Source organism: Pteropus vampyrus, unplaced genomic scaffold, assembly GCF_000151845.1.
Source record: "Pteropus vampyrus isolate Shadow unplaced genomic scaffold, Pvam_2.0 Scaffold82, whole genome shotgun sequence".
Taxonomy (NCBI): domain Eukaryota; kingdom Metazoa; phylum Chordata; class Mammalia; order Chiroptera; family Pteropodidae; genus Pteropus; species Pteropus vampyrus.
The window spans coordinates 9,020,767-9,034,471 of record NW_011888863.1 but is presented as its reverse complement, the minus strand read 5'-3'; the positions used below and the strand labels follow the sequence as shown (position 1 = coordinate 9,034,471).

Below are 13,705 nucleotides of genomic sequence, written 5' to 3'. Positions count from 1 at the left end.
GTGAGCCCATTTTCACAGCATGGAATGTTTTCAGTTAAAATACGGAATGTGCCATTTTCACTGCCACAATAATCCTTTAAAAATAAATTATAATAAGTTTACTAATATCAGAGACATGGAACTCAATTACAATATTTGTTTCACACAAATATTTCTTAGTGACATCTTAAACTCAACAAATTACCATATGCTATATTATGGAATTTCTAAAAGACAATGGTTTAACTATATTTATGGGTAGGTTGCCTTGGCCGAGACCAAACTAGCTAACTTGCCTTAACTCAGCCTTTTTCCCCATTACTTCTATACAAGTTTAGAATTATACCATAAAGATATAAGTATTTAAATTATGTAAGTTTGTAATCATAGATTTATTTTGGGGCACTGTAAATAGCTAAAGGTGGATTTTTTTTCTGTGTTATTTATATGGAACTTGATATGCAGTCAAAACTAATGCATACATGCAAAACAAATTTCACCCATTAGGTGTTGCTGAGGAAGCGGCTTAGTTGTATGTAACTAACAAACTCTAGAGTCAGATAGATCAGCTTTGAATATAGCATTGTCTACTTAGTAATTTATGTTTTTTATCGTCTCTGAATCTCAATTTCTGAATCATAGAAATAATAGTATCAGCCTTTAGTACTATAATGATTAAATGTAATAAAATATATAAATTTGCTCAGCAAAGAAGCATTCATAAAATGCTGTCATTGTTTCTGATAGTGCTGTTCTTAAAATAATAATATTATCTAACATTTATTAAGCACTTAGTATGTGCTCCAATTTCCCTAACTGGGTTTCAAGGGAGAGCTATTTCCATCCCTATTTTACAAATAAGGAAACTGAGATACAGAGAGGTTAAGGAAGATGTTCAAAATTACACATCTGAGAAATGGTAGAGCCGGAATTGAAATCTAGGCATACTGCCTCCAGAGTCAACATCGCTTTACATTTTACTGCCTTTGAGAAACATATAAGGGGACTGGTTTTTTTTATTTCAAATTTTGAGAATAAAGTTCTCAAAAGCTCACCTACAATAAATAATATGTAAGAAATTAGACAAATTGTAATAAAATACACTCGTAATTAATTACCTCAACAAATGAATACTGGCAGAGACCATCAAAGCTGTAACTTTTTCTATCAAAAGTTTGAACGTGACCTTCCCCATAGATGTGGCAGGTAGTCTGACATTCATTTTGTGTACAGTTCCAAGATCCTTTTATGCAAGTACTAAAAGAAAGCAATGATAGAGTGTGGTAATTATGTTTTTCTGAGATTTATATGCTCATACTGTTTTTGAAAAGAAACACAAAACAATGTTTCATACTGATGCAAATTCTGCAGTTGTATTCATTTTAATTGTTTATCATATATAATGCCATATAAAGTTTCTACTTAAAGAAATAGCATTTTTCTAACTACATTTTCAAATTTCCTGAAGAATGACTTCTTCTTTCCCACAAAAATAACAGCAAAGTGTACACTTTCTAATATCCAAGACAAATAAAGTAGTAATCCTTTATCGTATACCATTCGTTGCAGCCAACTGAGGTGACATTTCCTTGGTCGTACTCTTGTCCACCAAAAGAACATGGGCAGTCATCAGGAAAGACACAGTTCCCTTTAGAATTTCGAACCATTCCTACTGGACAGTAGCACCCACGTTTGCAAGGCAAGTTCTCCTACAGAAATAATATAAAGTATACACCATGAGGCACTGTTCCAAACACATCATATTATCCGTATTAATTGACAATACATAAATATACCAAGTATGCATTGAGTCAACATTTGACAAGTCAAAATAACACACGATAAATAATATAATCTTCTAATTATTTTTCATTGACATTTTCGTTTTCTTCTATCCCCTTAAAAAGTTGAACTCTAATTTCATGTTACATACAGCAAAATTAGGTATGTTCCGGGTGTTACATGTACTGTCAACTCTTTTCTGTGCCTCAGGATCACTGCAGTCAACATATTCACCCCCTCCAGAACAAATCTCTGCAGGATAAAGAAAATTTTGTTAAGGGCCCCTTGATCTGTTAATTTTAACCAAAGTAGATATCTTAAGCTTGCATGATGATTTCAGCACTTACGTAGGGTTAAATCAATGGGAGTCTGGCAAAGAAGAATTCCATCCCTACAGGCACTGGAAAAAAATAAAACAATACATTTAAACATCAAATGTCAATAATAACATTTTAATACGCAGTTACAGCAAATTAATCCCTCATTCATAAACCACCTGTTTTATCACAAACAGTTAAATGAATGAGACAGAGTCCCCTGGAAGATGCAAATGTATCAAATTATAAGATATAACCTCGTATGTATTATAGAAATGTACAAACAAGGTTGTATGGACATCAAAGAAAACTTCATGGAAAACATGAGTAAGATTCAACAGATATTGTTGATAAGATGAAAGTTATGATGCAGGAGAACAAGGTATGTTCAAATAACTTGTTTGATTAGAAGGTAGGATGCACGATAGGGAGAAGTGGTAAAAGTAAGTTGGAGCCAGAATTTGGATGGTTTTAAATCACTTTTTTTCAATTCTTCAGGCAACTGTCACCATTAAAGTTTCTGAGCAGCTAAGCGGCACAAGCTAAATAGTGTTTCAGGTTAGACAGTCTAGTAGAAGTGCAGGAAACATGGACAGAGGCAGAGAGATACAGGGCAAAGAACAACCTCATTAGCTATTTTAGTAGTGCTAGTAACAGCTCATGGGGGTCTAAGTAGGGTGATGCTGAAAGGAATTGTCATTTGGAGGTGTTGATTCTCTAGCAGCTACAGAGAAAGTATCATTATCAAACTCCAACTAAATGTTTTATGGGCTTTGACTAAAAAGAGTTGTTACCTATGCTTTCCTTCTAAATGGCCAAGAAATATCATTCATTGCTAAATGATTGCTTCATAGAACTAAAGAAAATAGAGAAGGTGCATCCAAAGCATTTTGGAATGGCTACGTCACTTACATTGTTAAGAATTGCTATGCCTGTCTATGGAATTAGACATATGCCTAAATTACTTTGCCCCATAAATTATTTTGCAGAAACCACATCTCCTTAGCCATTACAAAGTCACAATTCTTCAACTCTTACTGCTCAGGAACTAAGTTGAAATTAGACATGGCTTGGCCACTGTCTAATTTTCTAACCCAATCCTATGCAAGAACCTACATGTGCAACACTTTTCAAGCATTTCCTACATTTGTGCATTCAGTTTACTCTACTGGACATCGTTCTTTGATCAATTTGGTCTGGAAAAAGATTCATTCTTAAGAAACTCAAGGGTTGGTCTCCTCTGAGAAGTTTTCCTTATCTTCTCAGGTAGCGACAGGTCATTTCTGTTACCATATTATAATATACAAGTATAAAAACTTCTTGTAACTAGTACCTTACTTACTCTGTGAGTCCATTACAGTGTTCACTCATCTTTGTAACTCCAGTACTCAGCAAGGCCTAGCACACAGTAGATATTTATTTAATATGTGTTTGTTGAACGATAAATGCTAACAGACAACTAGAAAGTATTGTCTGAATGTGAAATTGTTTTGCACTGTTTGCTTATAGGAGCTGCTAGAATATTCTTCTATTAGTATTTAAAACCAAGTAAGAATAAGATAAATCATATAGTCATGATGCTTCAGTGAACACTCCAAGTTAAAAGGGATAATAACTAACCTTACTAAGAAATACAAAATAAAAATATGTCAGGTTTAAAGAAGACTTCATACTACCAAAAGACTATTTCTCTGAAAAGGACAGTCCCTGGATTTCAAAGTCATAACAAATATATACGTAATCTCCATACCATTTATTATTCTCAATATCGATGAGGTTGCCTGGTTTTATGACCTCGTCATTTATGTAGCAGTCACACTGAGATTTTAGAACACAATTTCCTTCATTATTCTGGTACATCTCATCAGGGCAAGTGCATCCATCAACTGGAACATCTTCCACATCACAGCTCCTATCTCTCTCTGACAACGAGCGACAAGAACTATTGCAGGCTTTCACATTGTACTTGAAAACTAGGCCACTTGGACAAGTCTGATCTGTTGGTATAGGGACAAAATATAGTAAATATGTAGATATCCAGAAAAAAATGGCAATTTTACTTCAACTTGATATTTATAGATATGATAGTAAATTATTCATAATTGAGATCATAAATAATCAAGAAAAAAGTACTTGTTATTCACTGTTTTTTTTTTTAATTTCATTTTTTTTTCAGTCAATATTGAGTCCGTATCATATGTTTATACATTCTGCTAGGGATAAAGCCCACAAACAGATTGGCCATATGTTGCTCTCAAGTGGCTTTATTCCTGGAGGAAGGATGATCATGTAACATGCTACAAAAGAGCAAGATGGGAAGTTCTTAGTATGTATAACTAGAAACTTTTATTTAGTGAAGAAGAGGGGTAGATGGACAGCATGAAGGCAGCCCAGAGAAAGGTAATTCTAAGTCTGGGGAACAGCCTAAGTTAGAAGAGAGGGAAATTCTTTTAAAGAGCAAATAACAGAATAGAAGCTATAAGCCCAGACACAGAATCAGAAGTTAGAACTTGCAGGGCCCTCTTAGGCAGTTTTGTCTTTAGCCTTAGAGCAGTGAGAAGCCATTGACTTGTTTTAGACTGGAGTATCACACGATCAGGTTACTTTTACTTGGTTTTACTTTAAAGTTTATACTGATTTCTCCGTAAAAAAACAAAAAAAAATGGATTAGAAGGAACCGAGAGTGGATACTGAAGGAGGCTACTACAATCACTCAGGAGAAAAAATGTTGGTTTCTTGAACTAGCTTGATGACAGTAAAGATGGTGAGATGTGAATGGATTTCAGAGAAATTTGTGAGGAAAACCTGACAGCTTTATTGATTGGTTAGATGCAAGCTATGAGATATTAAGTATGATCTACAAGAGATGTGTTTCTACAAAGTATTTCTTTATTTCCTTTTTGTAAATCAAATACTTTCCAAAGTTGCATTCAAATAGTGCAATAAGTATTTTAAAACTAAGCAGGGTTTTACAAATATGATAGTCGATCCTCTAATTTACTAATTTGTCTTTATTAATAAATAAGTTATGATATTTGACTATCACTTAAAATGCAGTAGGAATGAGAATATTATTTAAATTTCAGCATACACTAATTGAACGGACATATATTTATATATAAATACATATATATTCTGTTCTTGTTTAAACATGACTTAAATAGAGATAAAAGAAATAAATCAAAAAGTAAAAATGCTAGGATTGTTCAAATATATATATATTTGAGGGGAGATGTCACTGAGTGGCCTTATTTAAATCATATGCTAATCCCTTGTCCTTCAGGAGGGTGGATATTTTGACTGATAGTTCCAATAAGATTTATTCTAATGAAGATGGGGTAGCTGGGGTAGATTCCCAAAGGAATATTAGAATTTTTTTACAAAAAGAAGGGGACATGGATATTAAATAATCTATATAATTCAGGGACAGAAATGTTCATTATTAGTATTTTTAAATTATTATTATTTTCCTTAGAATAAATCCCCATAGTGTACATGTAGAGTCAGAGTGTATAAAAATTTTTATAGTTCCTGCTGCTTAATGTTACATTGGTTTCCAAAATGCTACTCTGGTGCCTGAAGCTCACCTTCTCCTTCCCAGTATTAAGAGATACATTTTTTTAAAACTTTTGATCTCCTTTGCCTATTTCTTCCAAACCTACACTCTCACCTCTGGCCATCACAAATCTGTTCTCTGCATCAGAAACAGAAAATCATCTTTGAAAGACCAAGTACAAATGTGTAAATATATGTGCCTAAACTACACACAACTATACCAAAATTGAGAAGGAAGGAGAGTTATCTAAAGCCTCTATCTTGCTTACCACATCGTCCAGTTCTCCATCCCACTATGTATGTTTCCTTCTCAGCACATGCTTTCACATAGTTGCCTAAAACTGTACACAGGCAATCTTGACTGTTTTCACAAGTACAAGTATATTTTTGGCATTCCTTTAAAATAAGAAACAAATTTTATGACATTATGAAAATAAGAGGAAGAACAGGTAAAAGTGGTTATTTCAGTTCATAATCACTCCTCTTCCCTGAAAAAATTTGTCTTTGAAATTTTTGGAAATTTTTTTTCAAAAATATGCAAAAGAGCAAATCCGTTATTAGCTGAGTTTTCGAAAAACTCAGAAAAGAAACAGAAAGAAAATCATTCAAGATTTTTCTCATTTGGCTTTATTTTTCATACCATTTTTTAAATTAAAATTAGTATACCTAACAATTGAATAAATTAGTGGAATCCAATGTTAAATTTAAACAACTGAATCTACTGACAATGGCTATTTGAAAAATTTTGATATCTACATGCTTATTTTGATATTTATCAAAGTATTTCCCCAAAAAGGCTGTTAAAGTTAGATGCTCACAAACCTCAAGATATGGTTTAGGGTTCACAACTGGGTGGCAGGAAGCAAAAGGCCCACTTGAGTCAAGAAGAATTCCACAGTTCTTTTCAGCAAACATTTCTGTAAAAAAGTAATGCACTCAAAACTTGTATCAATAATGTCATAATTTTTTAATTGAAAGAAAAAGTGTTAATTTTAACAGAGTTTTATCTTTATTAAAACCATTATGTTTTTAAAGTGTTTTGCTATAATAAAGTGAATTTGTTGTCGGTATATATAAAAATAGCATGATGCAATCAGAAACACCTTAAACTAAAAGGAAAAGTTTTTAGTAGCTTTAGATTTTTGTATTAAATTAGTTAATTTTTTTTTTCTGAAATGCAGTTTATATATATAAGTGAAATAAAGGGAACCAGGTCATTTATTTAGGTGCCTTTTAATTTAAAATATACATTTACGTCTAAGTTATGACAAGTTGTAAATGAATCCACCACGACACCATTACTTCACCCCTGTCACCCAGTGTACAGTTTTCTTAATAAAATCTAGATTCAGGGTTTGGTATAATTAATATACATTTATAACAGTGGTTGGGAGACCTAGATCTAGCTATAGGTCTATTGTTAAGCGGCTCAGCAGTTTGAGTGAGTCTCACTATTTCAATCAATGATTAGTTCCATGACTAAATTAATAGAAAGAATAACAAACCAAATAATCTGTAAAATCTCCTCTAACCATGTTGTTTTATAACTACAGAAAAAAACTGTATAAGGAAGGAAAGAGTGGCTCTAGAAAATGACAACTGAGATGACTACTATCTCCCAAGAAAAGATGTGTTTTCTCCCAAGAAAACAGTCTGGTTAGCTGAGGAATATCCTCAGCTAACCAGACTGTTTCTCAGCTGTTTCTTCGAAAACTGGGATGGCACAGCAAACACTAGTTAAAACTCTAGTTAAAACTAGTTATATGATCATATTATTATTATTATTATTATTATTATTATTACCAGAATAAATACATAATTCCTGGTGGCTAGTATTTAATTTTAGAGTTTGGCATTCAGTTAACATTACCTTTTTCTATACTGATGCATGAAGCGGGGTTTCCCTTAGGACAGGACATCATTTCCCAAGAATCGGCAAACGTCTGAGACGTCTTCTCCAATATATTCTGACTTGACATGAAATCATCCTCTACTCTATTGTTGTAGGAACCACAGAGTCCTATATAAGGGCACAGAAGAAAGCTTAACATCTCCTTACCTACTCAAGTATTTGGATTCATATCTTCACTTCATATTCAATTTTTTGTTCGTATCAAAACTGTAGAAGCTACCTAAGAGGATGCTTTGATTAGTCTTTATAGATATAAGTAAATTTTAATGACACTTGAGATTAATATCCTGCTTTAATCAAATTCCAAGAGCACCAAAATCACATTTGCCATGAATATTATATTTTTTCCTGTTTGTTGTTGTAACTTAACCTTCTCTGAGAAAGTTGAAGGAAGCATGCTTACAAGTAGAAAGTTTATGACTGCACGTTTTTACAGTTCCAGTGTGGAGACTCAAATCATGTTAAGGGCCATGTATCTTTTTTATCTGGACCCTTCTGACCCATGAGTTCTTTTTCTTTTATGTAAATAAGTTGCCTTCTCAGGTAAAAGTAACTACAAAAGCCTAAAATGTTTTAAATTAGTAACTGTGGTATTTGCCATAATTGTTTTGTTTGTTTTTCTTGACATCAATGACAGTAAGAGCTGATTTCTATAATACAAAAAACCTCAGTGAAAGATATGACTGTGATCTATTGATAGATAAGTTATAATGTAGCTTATATTTGAACATTTTTGAAAGATTTTTATTTATAATATTTTCCTTTATTTTTCTACAGATCAAAATCTTAGCAATATGTTAGCAAAGTAATATATAACATATACTATCAAGTCTTACTTAATAAAAGTCTTAATTTAAAAACCTTAAAATATTTAAATTGTTGAGAACCATTTGAGAATAGATTTTGTAACGAATAAGCTATCTTTATTATAAGAAGCAAACTGGAATAATTTTACAATATAAAAAGAAAGGTTAAGTAAAAATGCTTTATGATTTAATGTCATTGAGAGACAATTGGAAATTACAATAAATGATGGTCACATTAGAGTCTGGGAAATAAAAAACACATGCAGAGCACTTACCTACAGTGTCCGTGAATTGGTTGGGTGGCATGGAAATATATAATTGCATCACAGGAACAATTTGTATTTGCATTTTTACATGAAAGTGTGTTTCTACTTGAAAATATGAGGAAGATGCCTTGAATATCTGTATTTTGTCTGTTAAAATAATTATTAACATTAATAGCAATAATTAACATTAAATTTTTTAATTTCTTAAAAATGTTTTTATTCTTAAATGTCTGTTAAGAATAGAAACATTTAACATCCTTAAAAACTGAACAAATGAATGCCTCTTACATGTATTATTAAATGATATTATTAAACTTACCCGAATAGTAATAACCTTGATTTCTAATCTTGTCATTTATGACTGTTCCATCTCTATTGAATATATATTTGTCAACTGAAACAGACTTAAGTTAAAAATACATTGTTAGTTCATATTAACTTACAAAATTAATACATTTTAATGTAATATATGAACCTAAAATTCTGTGCCATAACTTTTAATTTTATTGGATTAATTTATAAATTTCTAAAATTTAGAATATTTTAAAGCATTTCTCATACTTAGCTTTATTGTTTCTTATACTAACTCTTTGAGAAAGATTGTAAAGGACCTTTCATCCTCAATTTGTAGATGAGGAAACTGAAACTGTAGAAGGTCACTTGGGTTTCTAAAGGCCACTCAGCTTGTAAGTGCCCAAGGCGAGGCTACTTGTTCTCCATCCTCATTTATGTCTTTTTATTTCTAATGTTGGTTCCCAATACATGAAATTCTAAATAAATGTAGTCATCTTCTTAAATGGTGCAGAGTTTAATAATTTGATAAGCATATGAGGTTGATCTGCAATTATCTGTGGTAATTTTGATATATTTAAGGATCTTTAGAACTATCCAGCTCTTCCAGAGTCTATCAATAAGGTCCATACAATCTTATTTGTGCTTTTAATTTACATAGTAAAGCGTTTCTTCTTCAACCTCAAAAAACTCTGAATTTGTAAAGTAACTAATTTGATTGTGCTCTGAATAAACGTTAGAAAGCTGATGACTTACCGAATTCAAGAGGAGTGTGACACTATTTAAGCATGTTCCTGACTGACCACTTGGACATGGACGAAGCTCAACAGTAACAGACCAATCCTTATCCTGTTAAAAAAATGCATTTCATTTAGATGTTTGTTAAAATATCATTAATTATATGTTATTACTATGTGATTCATTCACAATGCATGTTTGTATTTTAAATATGCACAATTCTATATTCAATGAGTCTGCTCTGAAAATAAAAACCTAGTTCAGTCCATAATTCAGTCTAGGATTGGCCAAGAGCTTTACAGACGGTCTGAGTATCTTCTATCAGCTATATCTACATAGCCTATGATTGGCGGTTTTTCGAAGACATTATTTTTTTCTTTATCTTTACTTTTTATCTTCTTCTTTAAGAGAATTTTGCTGCATTGTAGAGAATAATAGAAATTAGAAGCAATATAGCTTGTTTATTCTCTGGATAATCAACAATGTCTGTTTAAATCTAATATGAGAGGTATTTAATTTGTAAAACCATAATATAAGTCATGTCAAATGCTGACTTTCCCAGTTCTTATTTTAAGATCTAGGAACATCTAAACTATAAGAAGCAACTGTTCCATATATTTTGGCATATTTCCCCTCTCACCTTGTCCATCCCCTATCCTTATGGATTACATGAGGAGCATAAAAAGAAGGAAAAAAGATCTGGAGAATTGACTTTTCATAGCAGCAGGAACATTTATCAGATTATCAGATATTGACCTACGTCTCTCACTTCAAGAGTCAGGTTCTGCTCATCTTTGTTTCTTTCCAGGAAGATTAAATAAAATTACTATTCTCATGCTCACTAAAGGTACGGCTACAATGGAATCCCCCTTTAACAGAAATTCAAATGACTTAAATTTTAATACTGAAAAGGGTCTAAATATAAGGACATACTAATAATATTATATCATATAAACCAAAAATAATTGTAAAGGAATAATGATGAAAGAGGGAGATGCTTTATGGAATGTAAAAGATAGTTTCATTTGAGACACTAGTAAACACATGCAAAGAAAGGTAGAAGAACAAATAATTTTCCAGTGTGTTTAGAAAACTTAGTGATAAAAAGGACTTTGTTTTTTTTTTTTAAGCAAGAATTTCTAAGGAGCACAGGTAATTCTGATTGTCAATGTAAATATGTGACAAAACAGATACCGAAATATATAACCAGTAATTGAAAAGCTGTTTGTTATTTATTTTTTTAAATAGTAATTTAAGGTGAAGATTGTGTTTTAAATTGGTTAAAAAATAGCTTGGTGCCTGTATTAGTTTTCTCAAGTATTCCAGGCTATTACATACATGGATGGCCAAAAAGTAACAGTTTCCAGGATGGTTATATTTTTCACCGTCAAAAGTGGTAATTGTACTTCCTTCCACCTTACACCTCCCAGGACATAATGCTTCAGTGCAAGACCACTTTGCTTCCTGGCATGTGCTGTTAAAATAAAATGTTTATATTAAAGGTTACCAATCGTGTTTTCTCAGTGGTAAGAATAAATATCACAAGATAAAAAAAAATCATATCTTGAGCTAAGACATTATTTAAATTTTATTAGACCCTATTTATTCTTTGCCCAACATCTCAGCTCGGATAAAATGTCTCATTAACAGCGGTATCTTGGTATTTTAAAAGACTTGAATTCCATTGACTAAAATAATAATTTCTATCTGCATTAAACACATAGAAACTTGTAAACTGGATTGAGGGATTTGTTTAAATGGAACACATTTCACTAATAGTATTAAAATACCACACCACATTGTAGACTTGCACTTTCCAATACAGTGAAGAGTTATATAGCTATTGATTATTTGAAATGTAGCTAGTCCAGATTGAGATTGGTCGTAAATGTAAAATACACACAGTATTTGAACATTAAATGTGAAAAAAAAATTGTAAAATCTTTCCTTAGCTTTGTATACTAATTTCATGTTGAAATAATAATATTTTGGTTATACAAAATACAAAGTTAAAATTAATTCTATTTTCTTTTTTCTTTTTAAAAGTGTTAACTAAAAGATGTTAAATTATCTATGTAGGTCATATTTATGACTCATATTTCTCTTGGACAGAACTATATAGGCATTCAAAAAAGTATAGCTAGTGTTATCATTATTATTAATATATTATTGCCACACTAACAAAATATTTTCTATTTATAGAAAAAATATTACAGTATAAGTAATAGACTGGTTTTCATTGACTCAGATTATTTCCCTAGAAGAACACCATATATTTTTAGAAAAGTCCTTTGGAGTCCTGCAGAAAGATAGAGTTTCAGAGAAAAGTCAAATAAATTGAGGAATGGTGAAATCTCTCATCAGTGTATTGTTGCTGACTCAAAGAATCAAACTATTTAATTAAAATAGAAATAATCTGTACTAATTTTTGGCACATTAAAATCCCCTCTAGATTAATAAATCTTCACCAAGAAAATCTCATATGTGAGTTATTTGGAAGTGTTGGGTTGTTTCTGATTGCTCATTTTATGAAATACACAATTAGCATAATTATTGTGTCATTATTGTAACCATATTCTTGTATTATTCTTCACTCTATATTTGCAATCACAAATTGGTTTACTATTCAAAACGGTATTTGTTAGTGAAAAACATGTTTTTTTAAAGATACACAGCAAGCTCACATATTTTACATAAAAACGCATTAAACATTTCTCAAAAAATGAAAGACAAAATATCAATACAGAAAATCCAATGAAGCTGATATTTTTGGTTCTGAAAAGTTTAGTTTAAGGGTGGATTTAGGAATTATTTCAAATTAGATGACAAGATTAGTATTTTTTTTATTATCAAGAAAATGTGGACAAAAAAGCATACATACCACTGAGAACCACAAGGACCTTCTCGGACTTCTCCTGACTGATAGACTTGCCCATTAGATTCACAGGGACATTCAGCCTTTAATACACATCTCCCTTTCTCTCCAATATCATCCAATAGATAACCTAGAAATCATTTATAAGATTAATCTCAAAACTATATAAATGTCAACAAATTTCCAAGCAGGATATTGTGAAATCACTCTTGGTCTAGTTATTTCTAGTGCAGACATGAACTTAAAAAGGTAATATCTATTTAAGCAATTACTCCTAGTTTGAGAACTGGCAAGCATATAATTTTCTGAGCCACAGAATAGTCCTCCTGAGCCCAGTATGGGACTAGAGGATGTTCTGTAGAGTACCAAGGCACTCAGGTGCTATAGGGACAGAAATACATGTTAATTCTAAAGGTCTCTCTACTCCTCCTTTACAGTTTGCTAGAAAGATGAATTGTGAATAGGTGGATTCATTAAATATCTTGTTAGAGATAAAACCCCCCTATACTTGAGCCACTTCATTTTCAGTTGTTTTAGTATAAATATTATTACCTTCTGGGCAGGTGCAACCACTAACACATTCACTGTCTTGAAAAGGAGCCACATTAGAACAAGTTGCAGGATTTGAGAGACCACATTCTTTGTAGATATGTTTTTCTGGGCATTTGGGTTTTTCTGGAGAAATATAAAAACATGTATGCATGGAAATTAGAGGGAAATAAATGTGATAAATACATAATATTCTAATGGGGAACTCTTCAAATGGAATTCTTTGAGTCTAATTTTCAAGATATAAGTGTTTAAAGATAGTACAACTAAATTACGCCAACCTACCATGCATTATTTAATGATACAATATTTAATATGGAGGAAATGTATATTATACTTAATATCATTTCATCTTACTTTGAAATTGATATCCTAGTTGTCTTTTAACTACAAGGATTGAGCTAATCATAAGTGGAAAGCATATTTATATTTGTATGAAGCTCATATTTATGTTTTTAAAATCTTTTTGAAAGAAAAAGAGTACTAATCAATATACTTTTGATAATTTTTCTAGTTTTTTGAAGTTTTTATAAAATTTTACAATTACTCATTTTTTCCCCAATGAATTCTACTGACTGTAAAGACTATAAAGTTCCTAATTACTGTCTTAACACAAAGTATTGCATCTGTGGCAA

The 13,705-nt window shown here is 31.5% G+C and overlaps 1 protein-coding gene across 1 annotated transcript in view; it reads right to left on the bottom strand.

Annotated features, from left to right (window-relative positions):
- Positions 1-13,705, bottom strand: part of MUC19 (mucin 19, oligomeric) — a gene marked incomplete at its 3' end in the record, with an annotated part of 48,935 nt that overhangs the window by 21,412 nt on the left and 13,818 nt on the right. The window contains exons 11-25 of the mRNA XM_011363183.1: positions 13,074-13,196; positions 12,528-12,651; positions 10,985-11,120; positions 9,665-9,757; positions 8,937-9,021; positions 8,627-8,764; positions 7,504-7,653; positions 6,456-6,550; positions 5,903-6,029; positions 3,829-4,075; positions 2,109-2,161; positions 1,913-2,013; positions 1,537-1,688; positions 1,098-1,236; positions 3-74 (exon numbers count right to left, since the gene is read on the bottom strand). Coding sequence (XP_011361485.1) covers positions 3-74; positions 1,098-1,236; positions 1,537-1,688; positions 1,913-2,013; positions 2,109-2,161; positions 3,829-4,075; positions 5,903-6,029; positions 6,456-6,550; positions 7,504-7,653; positions 8,627-8,764; positions 8,937-9,021; positions 9,665-9,757; positions 10,985-11,120; positions 12,528-12,651; positions 13,074-13,196 — 1,835 coding nt within the window. The remainder of the gene's footprint in view (positions 1-2; positions 75-1,097; positions 1,237-1,536; positions 1,689-1,912; positions 2,014-2,108; positions 2,162-3,828; positions 4,076-5,902; positions 6,030-6,455; positions 6,551-7,503; positions 7,654-8,626; positions 8,765-8,936; positions 9,022-9,664; positions 9,758-10,984; positions 11,121-12,527; positions 12,652-13,073; positions 13,197-13,705) is intronic.